Here is a 25,453-nt window from a genome sequence, read left to right on the forward strand (position 1 = left end):
AGGTGTGCGGTCCCTGGTGACCAGGAGCCAGTTATCCTCACCCCACTTCCTTGGCTCAGGGCAGCTAGTGCTGGTGGCCATGTGGCTATTTAACCAGCCTGAGCATGGGCCTAGCCCTGTGGACCTGCCCGGAACATGGCACTGGCTTAGCTAGGCCCCCTGCTGCCTGCATTTCTCTGTCCTCTCAGAGGTCCTGCCCTGGATAAAAAGTTTGTCCCTGTCTCTGTCTGGGACATTGACCCAGTATCCCCAACAGGATGAAGATATTTGAGGTGGCCCAAATCCTGCTCATATCACCCATATCTTCTGGGCACCCACATTAGTGGAGGCTAGCCTGTTTCTTCAGGGTGACTTGTTGTTAGTATAACTCAATATCCCATTCCTTTCTTTCTTTTATTTTGTTTTGTTGAGACAGGGTCTTATTACTACATGTCCTGGCTAGCCTGGAACTCCCTGTCTAGACCAGGCTGATCCTAAAGTATCAGAGCGATGCTTGCCTCAGCCGTTTGGTTTCTGGGATTAACAATGTGTGCCACCACACCCAGCCCTTTCCTTCTTAAAAAAAAAAAAAAAAAGGAAAAAACAAAGTTTTGGGGGAGGAAACGTGCTACAGTGTCTGAGGATAGTTTGTAGGAGCTGGTTTTTTCCTTCTACCATGTAAATTCCTGGGGTTTAATTCAGGTCAGGAGGCTTCCTGGCATGTGCCTTTCTTTACCAAGTGAGCCAACTCATAGCCTCCCTTATCCTTCTTTCGGATGTGTCTAACCTGTGGCCTGTGCGCCTCATTAGGCTGAGGGTTGTAATGAATATAGCCCAACACAAAAGCATAAGGTTCACTACAGTATTGTGTTTGGAGTGGGGCATGAGCTTGTCTTCTGTTGTTGTTGCTGTTTGTTTGGTTCTTATAATTCAATTGTGTAGTTCTCCAGGGTGAACTTTGTCTATCAACGACAATGTCCTATCCTAATGTCAAAAGTTAGACACACCTACTTAGTGGGCTAGGATGTCCCTGCTGCTGGTCCCAATTTCCTTCTATCCAAGCTTAGAGGAGCCCATTCCTCGCCAGCAAATGTCCCATGGTTGCTGTGTGACATGTCTGTGTGGTTTAGGTGTCTTGCTGAGCACCAAGGTGTATAGATTCTGGATTGTTAGCCAGGAAGCTCCCATCCCGAGTGACCCTAAGTGTCTCGATCTCAGTTTCTCTTGTTCATCTATGAAATGGGCTGTCAAGTTGCCAGGCTCGTAAGGATGCTGAGTAGATTTGGCAAGAGCATGAACTAGGTCTACTGTGAATGCAGGGTCCAGCCAGGACACGGCTTTATTTAGAGATGACATAGGTTCTCAGAATGGCGAGAAGCACTTCCTTTTATTAATAAAAACACCGATTAATAATTAAACATCGTGAAAAGCTTTAAACACAGAAACCACATAAGCTAATTGAAGCCATGCCAGCCTCGAGAGTCAGTGTGCCAGTGTTTCAAGGCATCCTTGTTTGTCTGTTTTGCTTCCGGTTGGTTCTGAAAGATCGGTCCTGCTGCTGAGGGAGGAAGAAAGGTCCTGGTGCAGTCCCTAAGCTGCAGTGCCTTCCCCAGGACTGCAGCTTCAGGTGGACCTTGTCATTCTCCATCCCGTTAGTGCCTTCGCTGGTGGGTGATGGACCTTCACGGGTGAGCACTGTTCTCCCGCTCCAGTTACGCGTGATCCAGTCTCAATCTGTTGTTTTGTTTGTCTTGGTTTTTGGAGACAGGGTCTCACTCTGGAGCCCAGGGTGGCTTGGAAGTCACTGCAGTCCTCCTGCCTCAGCCTCCAGGGTGCTGTGGTTTCATTCTGCTCACCCCTTCCTTCTGCTCATGTCTCAGATGCTGCCGAAAATGGTGCCCAGCCTGGGCAGCTGGCCTCTGCTCTGTGGTTACAGAGCTTCCTGTTTTCCTTGTTCTCTTTGGAAATGTCTAGTTTGCTTCCATTCTCTCTGGCTGGAATACTGTGTCCAGGTATCCCTGGGTGCATCTGCAAAGATCTTCTAAGAGGTGGGTGGCTAAAGGGTGCCCATTGCCATTGAATTGGGAAGTGGTTACACTCCAGCTGGAGTCGTCCCTGACTGTCCTGGCCTTGGGGGCTCTATCTACCACATGCATTCAGCTATTGTTGGAGGAAACTCCAATTCCTCTTATCCATTTAGAGGGAGGATATTAGAGGGAGTGTGGTTCCCCCGAACCCCCAGCTTGCAGAAAAAAAGGCTTGTTTCCACAGATGCTTGCCAGGTCTTCCAGCCCAATACAATTTGCTAATTAAAAAAACCAAAAAATTGGCCTGACCTTCCCTGAGGCCCGGAGAATCCAGAAAGATGGGGTCTGGCTGATGGACTGCAGGGTGTGCTTGGCACCAGAGATGGCTCACTCAGGGCCCACTGTTACCTGCGGTGCCAGATCACCTTGCGTGTTGTGTCTGTGATGTGATCATGGCCTTCTGTAACCATAAACAGTGTCAGCATTTACCTGTTCACACTGTGGCTATTTACCCAGAAAGCCCGGGCTCAGCTGGCCATAGGTCAGGCTTTAAATGAACATGGGGACCCAAGCACGAACCACTCAGGGCTCAAACCGAAAGAGAGAGCATGAAGTCTGATGGACAGGTCATCCTGTGTACAGAGCCAGCAAACTCATGTCCTGCTAGTCACTGGCCATTTCCACTTGAGGGCTGCCTGCCTCCTGTCAGTCATAGATCCCCAGGCCAGAATTTACAAGCTAGAGGGCGATTAATGCTGTGTCTCTCCTGAGTACTTTCTGCCTCCACTATGTGAGGAGATCACACACCTCTAAGGCCCATCCTCCTGCCTACTGGCAATGAGAAGTCTGGGGTCTCCCCTGGGTCCTCTGTGTTTTCCTTATCTATCTATAGACCCTGGTAGAGTACCCTCAGCACCCTTGGGCATTTGAGGCTGCCTCAGTCCCTGACATTTCTGCGGATGCTGCATTTGGAAAAGGAGGGAGACACCCCAGGGTTCCCTGCTGCCAGAGCCTGGGCCCTCAGAAGCTCAACGGAGAGCTCCAGTGCAGTGTAAGGGGGGAGCTGGAAGCTCCTCCCAGGCAGCCTTGGTGGACGATGGCCCATCCCTTGTGGCCTGGACACGTGGATCACCCGGGAATTTTCCCAACTTGGGTCTGTGTGACCCAGCAGCCCGAGCTTCCCATTGGTGTAAACTACAGTGTAATGAACGCACACAAATACCACCCCCTGTGTTATTTTTAACCTGTGTCTGTTTTCCCATTTATTTGCAAACCTCGCCTATTTGGGGAACAAGCTGTGTATTTCCAGCAGGCGCCTATGCCCACTGACAGCCGCCATTCATCGTCCCTGGGGCCTCATCTCACTGAGGATGCTGCTGTTTGTCATCAGCCATAGTGGACCTTAGGAGCTTCTGCAGGCCACTGGGGCTTTTGCCCAGACCACACCCATCTTACTGGGGCCCAAGCTTTGATCCAAGTTCTGTTCCATGCTCAGTGGAAGTAGATATAAAGGCACCGTGGACTCAGCTCCTTGAAACCTTAAGGTTCACATGAGGAATAATCCTCTTCCTCCAGATGTGGTGGCACATGCCTTTGGTCCTAGCACTCAAGAGACAAAGGCAGGCAGGTGAGTTTATGGCCAGCTTGGTCTACATATCCAGTTCAAAGCCAGTCTGGGCTAGCGACATAATGAAACCTGCCTCAAAAAGAAAAGAAATAAAGAAATAATCTATTTCCTGTGACTAGGGTCATTTTATAGGCCATTGGCCCCCTTTTTTTTTTTTAAAGTATTTCCTTTTTTTTTCCTGAGATAGGGTCCCAGATTGGTCTCAAACTTACTATATAACTAAAGATAGCCACTAACTGAGTTCTGGGATTGCAGACAGGTACCACCTCACTTGCGTTATGAGGTGCTAGTGATGGAACCCAGAGCTTCATGCATGCCAGGTAAGCACTCTTCCAGTAGTCACATCTCAAGCCCTGAAGGCCTTTTTAATGACTAACCTCTGCTCTTTATAGATGAGGTTTAGAGGTGACAAGAGCTTCCCCAGATCACCACTACTGGGGTTAGAACCAGCACACAAAATGATACTCATGCCATAAACCCAAGGTCTAGAGGAATGGCACAGTGTTCTAGGATTGAGCCTTTGCTGCTGCTAAGCTCCAGACTCCTTAAACTTCCTGATGGGAGGGCCTCTGTCCACTGTTGCCTGGAAAACAGATAAGTGGTGGCGTTAGAAATGTGAGCAAGACTTAAATTAAGAGCTTGTTTGGAGGTTCTAACAAGGGAGCCTCAGCCTAAGACCCAACCTTCTCTAATCAGGGAAGGTCGTGCTCTTGGACTGAGCACTGCAGCTTCCTGAGGGACACACTTAGAGCCATGAGAGAGGAAGGGGACATCTGGAACATCTGTCTAGCTGGCCAGATCACCTGAACCCTGGCAATCAATGGGGTGACAGCTGTTGAAAAGGTGGTTTGGTCATCAAGAGAATTAATTGCTCTTGAGTAAGACTTGGGTTCCATTCCCAATACCTGTTTAGCTGCTCACAACCTTCCATAACTCCAGTTCGAGGGATTCTGACACCCTTTCTGACGTCCATGGGCACCAGGCATGCATATGGTATACATGCATGCAGGCAAAACAGTCAACACATGAAATGTTTAAAAATGAAGAAACATAATCATGTTCTAACAGATGTCAGCAGGAAGCTCTGGAACTTCTCAGAGTGGAGTGAGACCCCAAAGCAGCCTTGGCTGCTTCCAAACCTTGTCCTTCCTGGGGTCAAGACTAATCGTCACATTCATGATCTGGAGCTTCTGGAGACCCAGGCCCACTTGGTGGCCGCAACCCTACACACTCTTCCACATTGTTACATCACTCTACAATACATACGTGTCTGTATTTCTGTCCTGTCCTAATGGGACCCCAGGCCTTCTAGTAACCTGCTATGCCAAGGACACCATACTCTTATTTTAGCTTATTTTATTTTTTGGTTTTTCGAGACAGGATTTCTCTGTGTAGCTCTGGCTGTCCTGAAACTCACTATGTAGACCAGGCTGGCCTTGAACTCAGGGATCTACCTGCCTTTGTATCCTAAGTGCTGGGATTAAAGGTATGTGCTACCACTGCCTGAACCTTACTCTTGGTTAGGATGTAAAGGTATGTTATTGAGAGACAATGGTCACTTTCTATATCCTTAGGCAGTCAGGAGCTCCTGAGACTCTGGGGAAAAGGAACTAAGAGCCAGTTGGGCCTGCCCAGTTGAGGAAATCGGTGGAGAAAGGAGTGGGCTTCAGGACAATGCTACAGAAACTGCTCAAAACTGCAATTAGTCCTGCTGTCCCTTAGGCTGGGGACTAGGAGGGAATGGAGGCTCAAAGGAGCAAGACTGCCCAGGCAGTGGGTAAGGAGTTGGGAAGGAGGGCTGGTGTGACTGATGGGGAGATGCTCTTGAAAGGGAGCGAGCCTGCAGGATCGTGTACTTCATCTTGCTGGGCACAGGCCCCGAGCCTCAGCATCTCACACTGTCTTGCCTTGGACACCTGAGCTCACAAGTTCCTCCTGACCCACTCATGTGTTAAGTGTTAAACACATGTTGCGCGTGCTATAGGTGCCTGGATCACTGCTTGCCCATCAAGGGCCTCTTGGGCCGCTCTTGAGATCGGGAATACTTAGTCTAGTCCTCTGCCCCAGAGGACAACCTGGAAGGGAACAGCAGCCATTGCGTCAGCATGTTTACTTGGGGACAGAAAAACAGTCTTCGGAAAGCCCTTGTCCAAACAAGGAAACTCAAACAGCACTGTCTGCTCCCTGAGGACCCAGGACTCTACTCCTGAGACCAGGTCTTCACTGGCTTCCTCTGAGAGAAGCTGCCTCAATTGCCTCTCAGAGCCATTGCAGCGCTCCCCGCCCTGCCACAGCAGCAGAGCCCTCCAGCAGGGGACCACCACCCTGAGAAAAAAGCAGAAGCTCATGGCTCAGGTGCTCAGACACCTCTGACCTGATGCACATATGTCGGCTTGTGTGTCTGTGTGTGTGTGTGTGTGTGTGTGTGTGTGTGTGTGTGTGTGTGTGTGTGTGTATGTGTGTGTGTGTGTGTGAGAGAGAGAGAGAGGTCTGTGTGTGGGGGGTGTGTGCATGTGTGTGAGTGTGTATATGTGTGTGTGAGAGAGAAATATGTGTGTGTGTGCATGTGTGTGTGTGAGAGAGGGAGAGAGAATATGTGGTGTGTGTGTGTGTATGTGTGTGTGAGAGAGAGAGGAAGGGGAGAGAGAGAGAAAGAAAGAGAAATGTATATGCATGGTATGTGTGTGTGTATGTGTGTGTGTGTGTGTGTGTGCATTCATGTGTGTGTGTGTGTGTGTGTGTGAGAGAGAGAGAGAGAGAGAGAGAGAGAGGGGTATATGTTTGGGGTGTGTGTGTGCGTGTATGTGTGCATGTGTGTGTGAGAGAGAGGTATGTGTGTGAGTGTGTGTGTGTGAGAGGGGGGAGAGAAGTATGTGTGGGGTATGTGTGTGTATGCTTGTGTGTTTGTAGGTGTGTGTGTGTGTGTGTGTGTGTGTATGTGTGTGTGTTTGTAGACATGACTGGGAGAGAGAGTAGAAGAGAGAAAGCAAGAAGCAAGGACCTTGGGCTACTATACAAAGCTAAGCAGTAATGACCATATCTGGCCTTTAGGCTCCCAGTTGCCTGGCACCAAAGAGAGGTTGTGGCTATCTCTTGATAGTCGTTGGGAGACAGATTGTTTGATGATCAAGAGGTCGCTAGACCAGGCATAAGAGGCTATCCCTCCTGGAGCATATCTTTATTCCTGGGTGGGGCCTCCAGAGCCAGAGAAAGGCTTTATCCCTTTATGTTTATACAGTGGGCATCCTGTCAGAGCCTGCTATTTGTGATCCTAGAAACACAGGAGGGCCTAGGAGCCTAGGTTAGCCATGCACCTTTAATGAGCAAGTCCCATGCTGCTGCTGCTGTGGCTGTAGAGACTGCTGAGGCTGCTGCTGTGCCTGTCACCATGGTTGCTTGCTATTTCTTCTCTGGGCTGGTCCCAAGCCCTGAAAAGCCTGTATCTGAGAGTCTGTGGAGGCTGGAAGAGTAGAGCTATTGGTGGTGTCATTTCAGGGTATACATAGGAAGATGGACCTTGGGCATAGGTGCCCCAGGACCCTAACTCTGCTACATTTAGGCCTCGGGAGCATTTTCAGGGCATAGCCCAGGCCTGGTCTGGGTAAAATGAAGTTGGCATAATAGTGGCAGCAAAGAAAATAGGGACCTTGGCAGTAGGGACCCAGGCTGTGTCTTCTCCTGCACCCTCTGGCCATGAGCTCCTTTTACCCTGTTCTTCCACAGTTCCCACACCCTTGCTCCTCCTCAGTGGACCTAGTGCTGACCCTACAAAGTATTTTTCCAGGCTTAGCTTCTAGCTGGGCTCCTTTCAGCCAGTGTTCTCTTCCAGGGGTGGGTGCTGAATAATGAGCTGACCCCACACCCCAAGATCTCCAACATGCCCCAGATGTTCCTTGTACGGCATGGGGTATTATCCCCCAAATATACATAATCCCTCATTCCTGGTGCCTGTGAAGGTGCTCTCACTTGGAAAGGGCCTTTCCATGTGTAAATGAGGGTCTTACTAAGAAATCTGCCATGGAAAACCAATGAATCATATAGAAGATACAGCCATATGCCAGGAGGTGCCTGGAGTGCCCAAAAGGTACAGAGGGAAAGCAGGTCTCTCTCCTGTAGTCCTTGGGGACACTGTGATTCAGCCAGCACCTTGATTTTGGACTTGGGGCCTCTATACTCATGAGCAAATAAACCTTTAGGTCATTGTCTGTGTTTCTCTGTCAGAGCTATCCTGGGGAAGAATGCATCTCCTTTTGGGGGAAACTGATGTCAAGACCAAGGAAGCACCACACCCCAACTATTTATTTCCATCAGTAGTACGCTGGGGTCCTGTGTGCAGTGTGCCTGGAAGGCTTCAGCTCCTGAGGAGGAGATCCCAAAAGACAGGGAAAGGGAGGAATAGTGGGCTATCAGCATCTGACTTCATCTACATCTAGGGTTGGGGGCTTGAGCGGGTGGTGTGAGCAGGGACCCATCCCGGTCTCTACGACACAGTCTCCACATGCTTACTGCATCTCTTCTTCTTTTCACCTGTCACCTGCTGCCCACGGGGCTGTGTTTCTGGTTTAGAACTTGTCATTTCAGAGTGTGACCAGCTTGTCAGTGTACAGATCCAAATTTAGGCCTGGGAACGTTAAGGACAAGCAAGCCAAGCTTTCTCACCTCTCCTCTGGAATTGTTTCTTAGCCCTGATGGCTCTGGGACTTGGGACCACAAGGGGAGGTCTCTGGACCCATCTGTGTCTCAGTACTAGTGAACTGGCCAAGCAGCCATGGCAGGGGACTGGGTGTCCCTTGTGGTTTCCTGTGTTCCAGGGATGGGTGGGAGGGTGACCAGCAGTGTGTACTTGTGATCAGAAGGGAGCAATCTTTGCTCTGATCCATCTGCGTAATGGGAATAGGGGAGGGGTTTCTCAGGAGGGGTTGCCTTCTGGTAGAAGAAGAGGAGAAGACTGGGCTAAGAAGATGGAGGAGGAACTGCTACACAATGGTCTCTGAAACCCCTGCCAGGAAGCATGCCAAGCCCTCCAGGGAGATAGTCCAGAGTGGACAGATTGTCTGGTCAATCACTCTTCCACCTGAAAAGCCATGTACCTCCCTGTGGACCTTTGGTGCCTGGGAGTGGGATCAGGGGCCTATGAATAGAGAAACCGGAACCAAGGCCCACTGGCTAGTCGTTTCTCACACAAACACCATTCCTGCCTTGGTAGGGTGTGGTGGAGAAATGGCACCTGGTAGTGATGGGCCCCACCCACCTGTCAGAACTGCCTGTAGCTCTCACTGTAGCTCTCACCTGACTGACAGAACCAGTTTCTCCACAAAGCGCAGGGAAGGGCCAGCTAAGGTAGTAACCCACAGCATAAGGTACGGTGGCACAAGGTATGTGACAATAAGAATTGTTACAGCTACTTATCCACAAGGGCCCCCGAAGGAGTCACCCTCCAGTTGCTACCTTCCTGTACTCACAATCCCCATGAGGCTGACAGTTAGTAACTTGGACAATAAGAAGAGCTGAGGACCAAGGCCACAGCCTTGTGAGACCCTGGCCTCAGGTGAATACAGGCAGTAGGGCTGGCAGGGCAGGGTGCTCCTAGCTCTGAATCAAACTAGGAACCAGTCGGCGTTTCCCCCTGTACTTCAGTTTCATGTCTATAAAATAAAAAGGAGCTAACAGCCTAGGGTGACACCTGAGGGAGGGATGTAGGTGAGGTCCCCTAAGCAGTGAATGGGGAGGCATCCTGGGGCAAATCAGGACAAGGAGAGCAGTGGGCCCCGGGTGTCTGCACCCAAAGCTCTTTTCTTGGGCTATTCCGTTCTGATGCTCCTCACAGACACAGGCAGTCACTGTAGGGTGTGGCTGAGTCCAGTAAGGCCTGCCTTGAACAGACCAGCCACATGATCCTGTGTGATTCAGTGGTGGCTTGTGCCTCAGATACTATATATGTTAAGTGAGAGAAGTCAGAAGAGAGTGCTAGCCTTTTGGACCCCTTTCTTCTTCTCACCCCCATCCCCATTTCATGTGTGTTGTACACACATACATATGTGATCTTTCATATGTGTGGGTACATGTGACTATGTGCACATATGCATTTACATTTGGATACCTGAGGTTGATGTCTGGAATCACCCTTGATTGCTTTTCTACCTGCTTTTTGGAGGAAGGGTCTCAATCAAACCCAGAGTTCATGGGTATGGCTAGTGTCCAGCTTGTCATGTGGTTCCCCAGCCTCTGTCTTGTGAGACTGGGATTATAGGTGGACACCACACCCATCTGGGTTTTCAATAGGTTTCTGGGGACCCAAACTCTAGTCCTCACATTTGCATGGTGAATACTTTAACTCCTGAACCATCTATTAATCCTCGGGGTCTTTATTGCTTCAAGCACCCAGGATACTGCTGACCCTAGGCAGTGGGGAGGCAGAGAAAAAGGGAGGACCTGCTATAAGGCCTGGCATCTGCCATATTCAGCAAGCAGGGGCAGGAACTCAGGGGTGGCTCCCAAGAGAGCTGTTGATGAGACTAAACTTGCCAAACCTAGATACCCAGAGATAGCTTTGCCTCACAGGCAGCTCACTTTTCACAGCGTCACTCTCTCCCCTTGCCAACCCAAGTTGCGGTGAAACTCCCTGGTCCTGTGTCCACTGGTAAGAATGACTGGGGCCCTTTGGTATGGATGGCAGAGGGGGCTTGTGTGGTTGACCACACAAACTAGAGTAGAAGGACATGAAGGGTCTGAACTCTGGCCATCCCCAGATGAGAGAGAGCCCAGGTGTGGAGGGGCCTCTCAGGTAGAGAGTTACTCTCCAGCCTGGCTCAGGTTATATTCAAGGTTATAGCTCATGGGAGTAGGGGACTTAGTTTACCATTCCAGCAAGAGAGAAAGCCATTGTTCATTCCATCTGAGGGAAGAGCTCCTCGATTTCCAGATCTAGAACCTTATTTCCTGATGAGGAGGAAGTCTTGGGGAGGTGGAGGGAACAGTTTGTCAAAAACTAGGACCAGGCCAACAAGCTGTTATGAAGTACTTGAAGCCAGGTGGACAAGCCAAGTGGGGGAGCTGTGTGGCCGAACCCTAGAGTGGCATGTCCTTGTCCTCGGGAGGTCCTCTAATGCCTTTGGATAGTTGGCTTTAAGTTCCACTGCAGCCCAGACACACAACTACACAAGTCTTTCCTCAGCCCTCTTAATCTGGGATGCCTCTTGGCACCAGAGGACAAGGGAGGGTGGGAGGTAACCTTGGTTTTATGCTGTGGTATATGGTGCAAGCCTTCTTCTCCTGGTCCAGAGCTGGGCCTGGCATTAGACTAGAACTTAGTTAGTATTTGGTATCTATCAGTGCTGTCCACCAAGTTCCACTAGGGTGGGCACATCTGAAGAGGGTGTTGTTCAGTGTTTGACATTGGGCTAGTCTCCCCACAACACTTCCTGGCTCCCACATCTGTGTCCCTTGTCACTCAGCAGGTAGAGTTGAAGAAGTAACTGTGGGGTGTCTGTCTTCAGTAGTTACTTGATTTAGGGTCTCCTGGCAGGGGCTACATGCCAAGGTCAGTACAATTTATAGACCTGCCACAGGACCAGCTACAGCCATGCATGGGGCGGTGAAGAGACCCTCATCTCACCATTTTCCCTGACATCAGGACAGTCTGGCTTTGTTACATCTCACTGGTGGGTAGCTCCTGGCCATGTGGGTTAGCTCCTGGCCATGTGGGTAGCTCCTGGCCATGAGGGGCAGCCAAACAGCCTTAGATCATGTGGCGAAGCTGATATGGAGGCAGCAGGCAGCAGAGATCCCTCTAATGACCTCTCTGGTCTCAGACTTTAGATTCACACAGCCAGCCTGCCTGCCATCTTAGAGATCATGGCTTGCTGGATCTTTAGTATCCATCCTTCTTTCTGATTGAGAGGTAGAAGCCATGTCCAGAGTCCAGGAAGACCAACCATATCCAGGAAGCATGAGCCTCTCCGGGGCAGAAGTTCCCAATGGAGCCTCTCAGAACAAGCAGTGACAGTCACTGCCCTTTGGACGTTGGGTCCCTGGTGCTATTAGGGAGGAAGCAAGAGAAACTATGGCTATCTTGTCTCCTCCAGTCTTCTTGTGGTCTATCCAGGTAGTACAACTTACATGGGAAAAGTGAGGGGCTAGACCAGATAAGCAGGTAGCTCTGGGCAGCACCCAGCTTTCCTACTGGGTGACCCAGTGACAGCTTCATATCCCTCAATCAAGTCCCCACCCAGGGTAGAAGTGAAGTGCAGAGCAATCCCACTGGGGGAGGCGTGCTGAGCATTAGCGTGGGAGAGTGGAACTTGGAGTATCTATGCAACACCAGGCCCCCGTGAGAGCCCCCCAGCATGCTCATTTAGTACAGGACTGGCCTTGCCTGCAGTGGAGCTTTCCCCCAAAAACAGGTCTTCCCCCCATCTCTGTGTGGAGGCTCATAGCAAGTCTGGGATAAAAGTGGGGCAGAGTTCTTGACCCCTGGCTGGCCCTTCTTCCTGGCTGTACTTTCCCCTATCCTTCCTCTAATCTTCCATAGTGCCCTGTGCCAGCTTCCATAACCACCAAGAGCATCATCCCGATTGCAGTTTGCATCCAAAATCAAAGACTCCTCTCAGCTGGATGGGGTCAGAAGAGACTGCGCAGGGCGTGGTGTGGATGGGGCTTTTCAGTGATAGCTGCTGTCGTTCTATAGCGTCTGCCTGTTCTCCAGTGGATCTGCAGTAAAGCTGGGCTTGTAGGCCACATTTCTTCATTTCTGCATTGGTTTCAAGGGTTAGCACTGCAACAGCTTTTAATGAGCTCAGACAAAAACCGTCAGTGCATGCACAGAGAGGGGGCCTCTACCAATGAGAGTTCCAGCAGCTCACCTCTCTTCTCATGGCTTGTGACTGAGAAAGTTACCCAGAGACCAATGTGCCAGCCGTGGGCGCACTTGGCTGCTGCAGGTACTTCGTGGCCCCACTCAGAGAAAGACCCTCTACACATAGCTGCAGAATGCATGTAGATCTTCTCATGGTGTCCAGTCCTCTGCAGGATGACAGAAAGGACTCAGGTCAGAACCACCCCATCTGCTTGTGTGCTTGCAAATGGAATGGGAAGGGAGTGTGGGAATGAACGACTTCATCAGTTCCTTCTCCGAGGCTCAGACAAGCCTGGGCCCAGATTTTAGATCTCTGCCTCCTTCTGTGTGGCCTTGACCTTTCTCCACAAAGATTCCATTGTTTCGGCCAAAGGTGGGCGTCTGTCAGCAATGGAGGGAGTGGTGCATCAGAGGCCAGAACCCTGTTTGGAAGCCAGCCGGAGGGCAGTGAGCTAGCTCTTTCTTGGTGGGGTGACCCAGCTGGGAGGGGTATCCTCCTTGGGGAGTAAGTGGCCCAGATGGAGGAGTATTCTCATTAAGTAGATAACTTGGGTGAAAATGTCTCCATTCTGTGTGAGGTGTCCCAGCTGGCAGGGGTCCTTGCCTAAATTCCAGACCTTTGTCCACAGGAACATGGAATTAACGGAGAAGAGACAGTGCTGGCTCTACCTTGTCTGCTCTGGGAGGCAGCATCATCCCTGGTACCAATCAGGCTTCTATGCTCTAGATACTCAGTCTGAGAAACTCAGTCTGAGGAGTCTCCCTGGCCCCATGTGGAAGGCAGAGCCATGGAGCTGGAACTGCCTTCTTTCCTTGCTCTTGACCTGCCACCCTCCTGAGTCCACGGTGGCCTGTGAAAAGGGACCAGGAGGTGCCTGGGGTCAAGGAAAGATGGCCGCACGCTGGGAGCTATAAATCTTCTGGCCAAGCCCCTGCTGCTCCCACGCTCAGACACATGGATGTACCTTAGCCATGGCTGTAGCAGCACAGTGGAAGCTACAGACACTGTCACAACACCAAGGGTCCCAAGAGCCCCAGGCCAATGAGTACCAAGGTGCACATAGGGAAGGATCCAGAGAGGATCTAGAAGGGCATGTCAGGCTCTCGGAAGGGTGTGTCTATCCTTGTTGGGAGGAGAGAATACTGATTTACTGGGAGCTACAAGAAGGGTCACTTCCCACAGCCTCAGGGATGGGTCTGCCCACCTGCTAGAGACAGACCTTCAGGAACCTTATAGAAGCAACTCCAGCTTCTCCTGAGTCCACTTTCCATCCATGGGTTAATTCTCTGCAATATTAAACATCCATGTGTGTACCCAGCTCATGGAGCACAGAAGGGTTAAGTAGTCAAATCAGCACAAGATGTGCCCCTCAGACAAGCCCAAGGTGCCATAGCACAGATCAGGAAAACACAGATACCTGAGGACATGTTCTGTGGAAGAACTAATTCTCTAAAGAAGAGTCCCATAGAGGGTCACATGAAGGCAAAGGCACACTTCAGCTACCTAGGCAGAAAGAATGGCCAAAGGGGGATGGGTATGATGAACCCCCCTTTCTCTTCCTCCCCTAGCAAGACGAAGAGCCTGAAAGCCCATACTCACCCCCATTTCCATGGGCTCGGCCAATGAACAGACCCTGCCTGGGCCTCATGGCATCTACACTTTCTCTGACTTGACACTCAGCTTTGATTTTCTGTGGATCAGAAGTTCACCCCTATCCCCCTACTTCTCCCATCAAACATCAGGGTTCCAGGCACACCCAACCCATCCTCCACTCAGAACAGAGACTCTTAGTGTTCTGAGTGTGTATGTCCCTGTCTTCTGTGGACTCTGACTATAGAGAGAGGAAAGACAGAAGGTTAGCTGGGTGGCCAGGTCAGGTGGCCATGTGAGTATCGCCCATCAAAGCCACTCTGCCAGCACTGGCAGGAGGAAGAGATATGGCTGCTTCACCTGCAGCCTTTGTAAGCTAAGGAGCAGGTCTGGCTGACACTGAACAGGAAGGCCATCTGTTGTAGGCACGGAGTCTACCCCAAGCTGAGTTAAAGCTTTCATTCCCAAAGCAGAGGTGCTGGGTAGCAGATTCCACAGCTGTCTGCCAGACAGACCTTCCAGCCACACCTTACTGTATAGTGAAGGTTTATGGCCTTAACTCTGGAGGTGAATGTCTTAGACTATGCAAGGAGAAGTCCTGCCCTTGAACTGCTGGTCTTTCCTTGTGTTCCTGGCTTGAAGTCTTCTCAGTCCTGGGCCAGAACTGGGAGATGCTGGCCATATATGCCTAACACCTCATTCCCTAGCCACTGCCCAGTCCTCTGCCTCATGCCTGGCCTTCTGTGTGATCCCATCTTGAGGCAATCAAGGTCTCTAGGTTCGGTCCCTTCTGGGCAGAAGTGGACACCACTCTAGACTTCCACCTCACAAACCCATGCATGCATGTGTATGTTGTCTGCTTGCCTTGGGCTCCTTCGTCTTGAGTCCCACAGGGCTCCCTCTGCCCATGACCCCATGACTGTGCAGGTATTTTGTGTGTTTGCCTTGGACTTCTTGCTCTTGGGTCCCACAGGGCCCCCTTTGCACTTGGACCTTAGGATCTTGAGGGCAAGAGGAAGACACAACTGAACATAGAAATGTCATTGTCTGCAGCAAAAAGGGACATTTAGCAACTACGAGCAAGGACCAGCTGTGCTCAGATGGCTCTGAGTGACTGTAAGGTCTGAAAGGTGGCATTGCTGACTTTGATCAGTGAGGAAAGAAGGGACAAACATACTTTGGCCTCTTGTGGCTTTGGGTAAGCAGAATTTAAGAGCCATAGATACTGGCTGAAGCCCCTGGTATTTAGAGTCAAAGTCCCAGAGACCTCCCAGTGGGCCACACAGGCCAGAGGTGGGTAGCACAACCCTCCTAAATTATCCAGCAGACCCAGAGCAATGCTGCTGCCACCAGCACTGCATTTTCTCATACATTCTTTCTTCCTTCCCTTCCATGTACTTCCTTTCTCTCATCTCCTAGTCCCTCTCCTTTCCTGAAGCTCTCATGGGTGAGCATACATGGGGGCTGAGCTCCTAAGATCTGTCAACCTAAATCTTCTATTGGGAGGGTTAGGGTTAGTGTGGGATCAGATGGTGGGCAAGATAGACCCATCAAGAATGCACAGTTGAGCACAGGGTATGCATGTGTGTATATGCATATGTGTCTTCATGCACAGGGAAGCCAGAGGCCAACCTCATGCCCTCTCAGGAGCCATCCACCTTAATTTTGAGTCAGGGGCTCTCCTTAGCTTAGGGCCTTATAGATTTGACTAGATGGCTGGCCAGCAAACCCCAGGGTCCACTGCTTCCTCAGCACTGGGATTCTAGCCTCTGGCCCTCACACTGAACACGGCATTTTACCGAATGAGCCATCTCTCCTGCCCAAGAGTTTTAACAAAGAGTAAAGCACTGCCAGGGAGGGTTTCTAGGAGCCTCTGGTGCTATGCAGAGAATGTGTAGAGTTGCAGCCAAAGAGTGGTCACCCAGAGGACACTTCTGAGTGGAATGTGACAAAACCCAGCCTGCGCAGCAGGGGTGGGGATGCAGGAAGAGAGCAGAGCAGAGCCACACAGAGGTCCTTCAGCAGGCTTGGGATCAGCATTTGCCAGGACTGTGAAGAGGCCCACGGTGGCGGAACCTAGGAGGTAAAAGGGCCAGTAGCACAGGGTGGACACAGCTTGGGACTAGGAGACCTGGCTGGCCTGTGAGATGCACCTCCACCACACCGAGTGTGTGACAGTGGCCTTCAGAAAGCAGGCATCTCTAAAGGGCAGGATAGGGCACAAAGAAGGATGGTGGAGTTAGAGCTTTAGGATAACTGTGCAGAGCTGAAGTCTCCTGCTGAGCAGGTTGAAGGAAGCTGCTGGGCCACCACTGGCTGGTGGCTGTCAGCTATAGAGCTGTGGGCTCCTGGTGCACACCTGAGTTACATTAGGGCTGGAGGCTGTGGTGTCTGTCCATGTTTACAGAGTAGTCACTGCCCCTCCTACCTCACGTGTCTGAGTGTAGGTGAATGAGAAGGAAGTGGGAACCAGGCTGGTCAGTTGACTGACTGACTGACTGACTGACTGACTGACTGAATGAATGAATGGATGAATGGATGGAAAGATTTAAGGAAAGAATAGAGAATGAGAGGGTGGATGAATGGATACATGATAGATGGATGGATGAATGGATGGATGGGAAGATGGATGATAGATGGATGGATGGATGAGTGGGTGGGTGGGTGGATGGATGAATAAGTGGACAGATGGAAGGATGGATGGATGGACGGATGGACGGATGGAGGGATGATGGATGGATGGATGGATGGATGGATGGATGGATAGATGGATGAATGTGTGGTGGATGGTTCATAGACACTAATCAGTTGAGAAATGATGCCTGGATACATGGATAGGTAGGTGAGTGATGGATGTACAGAGGGAGAGAGGAGTGTACAGACAGATGGGCAAGTGAACGGTTAGATGGAGGGAAGGAGGAAGACAGGATAGTATGTACGCTAGTGACTGATGGGGTGCACTTTCTGAAGAGTCCTTCTAGATACGTATACACACCTTCCCCTGACTGCCCTTACTACATGTGGGCATGATGGGACAGCTGACAGTAAGCTGTGAACCTTCCCCAGCTCCGTGTCACTCAATCCCTAAAGAAAGTGAAGCTTCCAGTAGGACAGACCAATTATGTCAACACCCCTTGTCATACTACCAGGCATGGCCCCTTACCCCTTATAGGTCCCTAAGGTCCTGGCTTGCCTTACTTGCCCTGGGCCTGGAACTACCAAGATATCTGAAAATCTTAGCTGAGAAATGAAATGTGCAGGGGACAAAGATGGACTTTGGGCTGTGGACAGAAACCCCTGGAACCATTGACACCCCAGGTACCTGCCCATTCCTGAATCCCACCTGGTCCCCAAGTCCAGCAGAAAAGGCCTTGTGCATTTGGGATTAGGCCATTGGAACTGGACGGGCCATTGGCCAACTAAGGAGGCTCAGACCGTGTCCCTAGAAAGCTAGGCAAGAGGGGAAGCCGGTCAGCGGACTATTGAAGAACCTGTCCTTGAAAGCAGACAGACAAATCAGGACAAAAAGTCTCTGTTGCCAGCACCTGCCAGGAGACTCCAGAGCAGAGTTTGTGATTTTATTGTTTATAAGAGTAGCTGAGATTGGATGGCTTCTGCTCAGCTGACAGGGAAAGGCTTGGGAGGTGGCTGAGCAGCTGTCCCCAGCTAGCAGGCTGTGTTTAGGATGAGACTGTGAGGACCTGTGACCTGCCGAGGACATTGCCAGTGCCGAGAGTTTGGTGAGGCTGCCTGTAGCTCCTCCTCTGTGGCCTCTCCTGGTCCCAGGACTGCTTCCAGCAGGTAGTTGACATCACGGGCTAGTTTGAACTCGTGAGAGTACACCTGTACCTTTTCACTGTTCAGTACCAGGGACACTCAGGCAGGGCCAGGGACTTCATATGTCCTAAAATAGAACAAGCAGACCCAGGGACACCCCAGCCTCTTGTTAGCTTACCTCACACTTTGGGGTCACCTGGTTTGCCCTCCCTTGGTCTCTCTGTGGATATACCAGAACATTCTCCCTAGCCTTAGATGAGGCCTGATCACATGCCTCTGCTTCTTCCTTTCAGAAGCCCCCGAGCACCCACACCATGAAGGAGGAGGCCTTTCTCCGGCGCCGTTTCTCACTGTGTCCACCAGCTTCTACTCCACAGAAGACTGACCCCCGGAAACTCCCACGGAACCTGCTTCTGGGCTGTGAAAATGAGCTTGGTCCCATCACCCCAGGTTGGTAGAGGCCATGGGGAGCTGGGGTCCTTCTGACTCTGCAGTTTGAGAGCTCAGCCAGCGTCCCACCCCATCCAGTACCTTCATGGCCAGTGAGAGAGACTCCCACACAAAAGGGACTATGGTTGTTGTGGGCAAAGGGCTCACAGCATAGTGAAGTACCATGTTTGCTGGTGAGGTGCTAGCTTAGGGATGATAAAGAGCAGTTATCCCAAACACTGCCTGTAGGGACAGGCACCTGACCCCAGCCCTGCTGACCTGGCTGAGTGCCTGTAGACCATGTACTGGGGTTCAGCTTACTTGTAAATAAAATGGAGACAACATCAGCATCTATGTCCCACTTCCAAGTGGTTCTGACTCCTAGGAGGGAACATTTCAGTCCATGCTACTACCTCCCGGTCATTTGTGGATAAAGTTCTGGGACCTGGAATCTGTGCCCCACCACAAGAATGTTCACGTGGTTGCTAAACCAATGGTCTCTCTTACCTGTGGGTGGCAACTGGCATCAGAAAATTTAGTCCTTCCTTTCAGGGGTCTATTCCCTCTCCCCTCTCCCCTCTTCCACCTCCCATTGCTGGATACAGAGCGCAGAGAAATCACCAGCCTTCCTGAGGACAGGCAGTAGGCCATACCAGGGAAGGAGAACTAGAAGTCATGTCATCAACAATCTCAACTACCAGAAGGGGAGACTGAGGCCAGATGGGGAGGTTACTCTGGACAGTCACTGGGATACAAGGAAGACTGTTGCCTGTGGCCCATAGCCTCATCCACCTGGGCTGCAGGAACAGGCAAGGAGAGGAGAGGGTCGACTGGTCCCAGTAGGAGAGGTGGGAAGGAAAGGTGGTGGTGGCAAACCTCAGTTAGTGATCAGTTTCTGGAAACCTTGAGCCGTGGAACAACTGGCTGGGCCATGTAGGGACCGGGAGGCTCCAGTCCCTTTTCAGGGAATGGAAGAGATGAGCAGTTCCAGGAGCAGGGGTGTAGACAGGATATGTACGGCGGCAAAGAGCAGAGCTAGTGCTGGCCTGTCTCCCCTGACGTGGCACCTCTGCTGCTACCCAGAGTACAACTTCCCACATGTGGCCTCTGAGAGTGGACAGCTGCCCATCCCCCAGCCTGGCCCCAAGGCCTAAGTCAGGGGGCTGTATGGGGAGAGTCGGTCACTACCCTGGCTTTTCCAGAGAGAGTATCTCTTGCTTATCTCTGCCTAGCCATTCCCAGAGCTCTTGGGAGGTGATCTGCAGAGCCCCCAGATTCCCAGCTGTTCCTTCCCCTCGTACCCATCCCTGGCCTGTGGCTTCAACAGGGAGAGTTTCACCCCACCACAGATTCATGGACTCTGTTCTAAAACACAGGCCATCCTACCACAGGCAGCCAGTGAGAGTAGTTAAAGCACACCCATGGTTTGCTTCAGGTCACCCCATCAATATCTCTCTCCTTCAGGCTGCAGAGAACAGGAAGGTAGGGAAGGGGTCCAGGTGCCAAGCCTCCCTCCCACCTCTTCAGCTAATCTGGAGCAAGACTATGAACTGCCAGAGTTCTGTATTTTGTGTCACTGAACCTGGGTACCATGCTTCCTTGGTGATCCAAGGGCCTAAGTCTCACACACACACACACACACACACACACACACACACACACACACACACACACACACCCTGGCCCATCTGCCCTTGTTTCCTCTAGCTCCTCCCCTGTTTCCTTTCTGTGGTTGTGAGGGCTGACCAGAGCCCCTGGGACCCTTTACTGAAGCTCACTCCACCTCTCAGGGCCACACCACTTTAGTGGTTTCCTGCCCCTCCCAGGCAGCTTTTCGGGCACTCTCTCCTCTCTAAGGAGTCCTGCCTACCCGCTGTCTTCCAGGAAGGGACATGGAGTCCAATGGCCTGTCACAACCCAGAGATGAAGAGCCCCTGACCCCAAGCTCCGTCACGAAGGTGCCACTGGTAAGAGCCTGGCTGAGGGAGGACCGGGAGGCAGGGAGCCTAGGTCAAGGGACAAAGGGGTGCTGGCTGAACCTGAGGCCTCCATCCTTACACAAGGAAAAGCCTCAGCTATCTGCGTGGGGTTCAGTCAGCTGTGTCTCTTCTTTTATTAGGTGCTTAGCATAGCCCGGTGACCCTGAGGACAGGATTCCTGCCAGCCAGGACTATTTGGGAGTAGGAAGCACCTCTGCTTAGGGAGACCTTCCAAGCTATTGGGCTCTGTTCTTCCTTCCACACTGTGCTGTTCCCTCTGCAGCCACTTCCTGGTGGTTTTCATTCTTCATAGGTAGTAAAAAGCTGCCGTGGGTACCCATGTGCATATGTATCTGGGCTCCAGTCCTCTGTGAGCTTGCCAAGTGCTAAGGCAACCGTGAACTTCTAATGTTTGAAGAACCGCCAAACTCCCGTGCACTTGGTGAGCACCGTCACACCATGGTTGCCCTCCTCCATCCTCCCCAGCCAGCACCCTGTGGTTTCTATTCTGTTTCTGACTCTAGCCTCCCTGATTGGCATCTCAGTATGGTTCAGCTTCCGTGTTGACTCAGATCAGCGTGGCATCATGTGCATCTTCGAGTCTTTCACCTATCTCCTGATCGAGTTGTCTGCCTTTTTCTTGTTGCGTTGCAAGCCTTCTTTATACAGTCTGAGTCCTCAGCCCTCCTCAGATGCGTGGTTTGTAAATTCTTTCTCTCATTTGGAGGTCATTCCGATTACAGTTTATCTTATCTTATTACATGTGTACATGTGTGTAGTATGTGTGGTTCACATGGTATAGGTAGTGTGTATGCATGCATGTGGAGACCTGAAACTGATATCAGTTGTTTTCCACTTATTATGGAGGCAGGGTCTCCCTGATAACAATTCTGGCTAGTCTTGCTAGCCAGCCTGCTCCAGAATCCCAACTATACCACTCAATTGTTGGGACTATAAGTGGTCACAACATCTGTCCTACTTTGACGTGGCTTGTTTCTGGGGACCAAACTCTAGCCTGCATGTGTGTGTGGCTAGTGCTTTACTCACTGAGTCTTCAGTTCCAGCTCAGAGTTCCAGGAAGACTTCAAAGTCCCCAGGTCTCAGGGACCTTCCCATTTCCTAGGTTGCCAGACACAAGAGTGAGGCAGGAGCATGCCAAGCATGACCTGCTGGGAGAATCCCTTCTGCAGTGCCCAGCAGCTCTATGCTGACTTGACCACTCCCTCAGAGTGGCCTCCGCCTTTTCTCCCAAGATGCTGTAGCTGCTCTGCCCCTGGCCCCCCGGCTTGCCTTCCTTCTTCCTCTGGCCTAAAACAAACACAGCTTGTTCAGCACAGTCTGGTGAAAAGCTGGTGACAAAGGTCATTCTCACAGCTGTAAATAGTGGGTATTTTGGGGTTTTAGATCGACTTACTTTTATTTTATTATTTTATTTTATGTATTTATTTATTTATTTATTTTCTTTTTTTATTTCATATGTGAATGTTTTGCCTGCATGCATGTGTGTATCCTAGGAAGCCAGAGAGAGTGTCAGATCCCCTGGAACTGGAGTTACAGGTGGTTGTTTGCCACAATCTAGATGCTGAGAATCGAACCCTGGGTCCTCTAAAGGGCTTTTAACCACTGAGCCATATCTTCCTGTGAATAGCATTATTGGGCTGGAGACATGGCTCAGCCATTAAAGGCTAGGCTCACAATCAGACTAGTGTTTTAAGTTAAGCCATTGTGTTATTCATCCATCTCTTCTTAGTTCTTGACAAACACCAGCTGCTAGTCTGAGCAGGGTCTGAGTTAGCTGCCTCACAAGGGTGCTCTGACAAACAGCTCACCACAGAACTGGCTGCAAGCTGGAACTGTCTAAGCCCTGTGCAAGCCAAGGGCGCATGTCACCACCCCTTGTGGTCAGAGCTGTCCTTGTTCTGGGCCGGCCACTCAGGGTCTGAGGAAGAGAAATGTGGAAAGGAGAGGCCAGGCTGGGGAGCAGTCCAAAGAGTCCCAACAAGGCCTGTCCCTAGAGGCCTGCTACATGGCACAAGCACCATGGTCCTCCTCAGATCAAAGATGGCTTCTGAGCAGAGCGCCCTGGCACTCGCTTTGGCCATCTGCAGCAATGTTCTGCTGTGGCTAAGAGGGGGGGTGCCAGGTTCCATCCCAGCTTGGCTTCTTATTTGCTACAGTGTTGCTCGCTGTAGGATTGCCAGAAACACGGGTGATACTAGTGACCTGAACTGGTGATTGGTTTGTTTGACTTCAAGACAGGGTCCTACTGGGTAGCCTTGGCTATCTGGAATTCTTTATGCAGACCAGGCTGGCCTCCAGCTCACAAAGGTCAGCCTCTCTTTGCCTCCTAGAGTGCTAGGATTAGAGGCGTGTGAGACCACACCCAGCTGATCTGTTCGGTTTAATATGCTTGTATAAGCCAATGAGATGGCTCAACAGGTAAGGCACTTGCCACCATGCCCAATGAATCTGCACTGTAAGAAAGAACTTACTCCTGCAAGTTGTCTTTGACCTACACACACACACAATTTTTGAAAAAAAATAATAACAGGAGTGCAAAAGTATGAGCCAACACACAATACTTCTACCCCTCACCTTTATAGCCTCCATGAACCTACGGATTCTCAGCCAGCCCTCAGAGCCAAGTACATCACCCTCCCTTCCTTAGGTCACAGCTCATCCCTGGGGAAGACGAGGCACCAGAAACCTAAAACACTAGTCTACCCACAGTCAAGGACAGAGAGCAACCGAGGAATCCATGGGCTCAAGCTCAGCTTACTCTGTCCATTCCGATCAGTCCGGAGCCCTGCCCATCAAACGGCACCGTCCATATTCAGGGTGGGTCTTCCCACTTCCATTAAGCCAACTAAAAAAATCAAGGGCCGGCCCAATCTGGCCCAATCTGGCCCAATCTGGAGAGTCCCTTGCTGAGACTCTTCCCAGGCACTTCTACAATTCTGTCAGGTTGACGATTAAGACCGACTCTCAAGCTATAATTTTCAGATCACTGAACAGTCACTTGATTTTTTATTCTGTGTACGAGAATGGGTTGCGTGAGCCAGTGGCCATTGTTTGGGTTTTAAGTGAGGGTGTCTATTGAGTATTTAGCAAGCCAATGTCCAAGGACACACGGAGGTAGCCAATAGACAGAAGCAGCAGGCAGCAAAATATGGTCAAATGAGGAATTTTCAGCGCTCAGCAGAAGTGATGGAGTAGCCGGATAGAGAGAGTGATAAAGGGACCGACGGGGCTCACAATGCCCAGAGTAACCACCTGGAGAAGCTGAGGCAGACAATTGCAGTTCCCAGCTGGGCCCTGTCCGTAGCTGAGTTCCGGTTCCTTGTTCCCACTGTAGACACTTATTCCACTAAACAATGGTAACCCTCCTCCATTAGAAATGGCCACCTTCCAGCTGTTCTCAAGGGCACAGTACCTTGATTCTTTAGGGCTGATGTCTTCCCACCCTGTCACAGAGTCGGAGAGGGGCAGCCATTTGCAGATCAGAGGCCTTGGGGAACACCGAGGCAAACACACATGGTCTAAAACAGGAGTAGTGTGCAGCCTTATTCCCAGGGCTAGCTTCTCAGTGAGTTCAAATAGCAAGTGACAGCTTGCCTGGATCACATCTGTAGAACACAAGGATATATCAACAGGTGGTGGCATGTGGGGTTCAGGGTACAGTTTGCCATAGACCATGTTCTGGCTCCACACCCTGGACCTCAGTTTCTTCATTTGTGAGGTTGTGGCTCCTTCCAGCTCCATGATTCATAGATTACTGTTTGGGGTCCAGGAAGTAAGCTGTGGGCCCAAGTACACAAGCTTGGCTCGCATCTGTAACTTCAAGCAAGGGCTACACGCTGGCCCTCTAGAAATACCTTCTAAGAACTGTCTCGTTCTTAGTCATTCTGGGACCCCTGATTTCTGCTGCCCTTGTCCTGGCAGCCTATACCCTGCCACTCCCAGCACAATGTTCTCTCTCTTGCAGGCCGAGTATAGGCTATGCAATGGATCTGACAAGGAATGTACTTCTCCAACAACCAGGGTCTCCAAGAAGGACACTCTCAAGGTGGGCCTGGCCCAGGGCAAGGACAGAGGGGACACGTACACCCTCTGCATTCTACTTTCCCTGTGCCCTGCTGGCAGTGGGGAAGCTGGAGAAGCCCATGCATTCTATGACCCATGTCTGCTCTGCTCACAGGCACAGAAGGAGAACTACCGACAGGAGAAGAAGCGGGCCACGAAGCAGCTGTTCAGTGCCCTGACTGACCCCAGTGTGGTCATCATGGCTGACAGCCTGAAGGTAGGCTGGCGCCACTCCCAGAGACTCCTATTGACTGGGGACATCCATGATACTTGGGAGACAAGTCTAAGTGTTTGTCACTACAAAGTTGTCCAGACGGCCCCTGACTACTGTAACAAATGGCCCCACAATGGAGCTGGTTCCTCGTAGGTCTGCAGGCCAGAGTCTAAAGTCAAGGTGCCATGAGGACCATTCTACCCTCCGAACTCTGGGATACCCTTCCCAGTTCCTGGGGCCTCCAGGAATCATTCCTGCCTCTGATCATCTGCCACTAAGCTGCACAGATGGCCCAGGGAGCAGCTTCCCTGGATGGCCCTGACTGTGAATTCCTCTGCAGATCCGAGGGACCCTGAAGAGCTGGACAAAGCTGTGGTGTGTGCTGAAGCCAGGGGTGCTGCTCATCTACAAGACGCCCAAGGTGGGCCAGTGGGTGGGCACAGTGCTGCTACACTGCTGTGAGCTCATCGAACGCCCCTCCAAGAAGGACGGCTTCTGCTTCAAACTCTTCCACCCGCTGGACCAGTCTGTGTGGGCTGTGAAGGTGAGATGATCAACAGGGCACCTGGGTGAAGATTCGGGGACATTGGAGGGTCCTCCAGAGGCCACAGTTCCAAATGGGAGCCCTAGCATGGGATCCCTGGAGGGGGGGGCTGTCCTCTGACAGGCTGCGGGAAGTAGGGAGAAGGCAGAGTGGGTTATACATGAGACCCCTCATCCAGTGCTGTCTGGAGAGGACGGGGGGGGGGGGGTACTGTCCCAGGCTCAGACCTCATCTGCTATCACCAGGACTGCTCAGGAAGAACTAATCAGAATAGGAATGAGTCACCAGGGAAAACTTGGTTATACATGGGTTTCAAAGAAATGACAGCGTTAAAGGTTGTTTTGGATTT

General features: G+C 51.2%; 1 protein-coding gene across 2 annotated transcripts in view; it reads left to right on the forward strand.

Annotated features, from left to right (window-relative positions):
• OSBPL5 (oxysterol binding protein like 5) overlaps window positions 1-25,453 on the forward strand; it is a 52,015-nt gene that overhangs the window by 6,891 nt on the left and 19,671 nt on the right. The window contains exons 2-6 of one of the 2 annotated variants that reach the window (XM_080912037.1): window positions 18,149-18,305; window positions 20,169-20,251; window positions 24,249-24,329; window positions 24,462-24,563; window positions 24,901-25,104. In XM_080912037.1, coding sequence (XP_080768163.1) covers window positions 18,170-18,305; window positions 20,169-20,251; window positions 24,249-24,329; window positions 24,462-24,563; window positions 24,901-25,104 — 606 coding nt within the window. In that variant the 5' untranslated portion in view covers window positions 18,149-18,169. The remainder of the gene's footprint in view (window positions 1-18,148; window positions 18,306-20,168; window positions 20,252-24,248; window positions 24,330-24,461; window positions 24,564-24,900; window positions 25,105-25,453) is intronic. The other variant, XM_080912038.1, reaches the window with a different exon arrangement.

Source organism: Micromys minutus (genome assembly GCF_963924665.1).
Source record: "Micromys minutus genome assembly, chromosome: 2".
In the NCBI taxonomy this organism is placed as follows: Eukaryota; Metazoa; Chordata; class Mammalia; order Rodentia; family Muridae; genus Micromys; species Micromys minutus.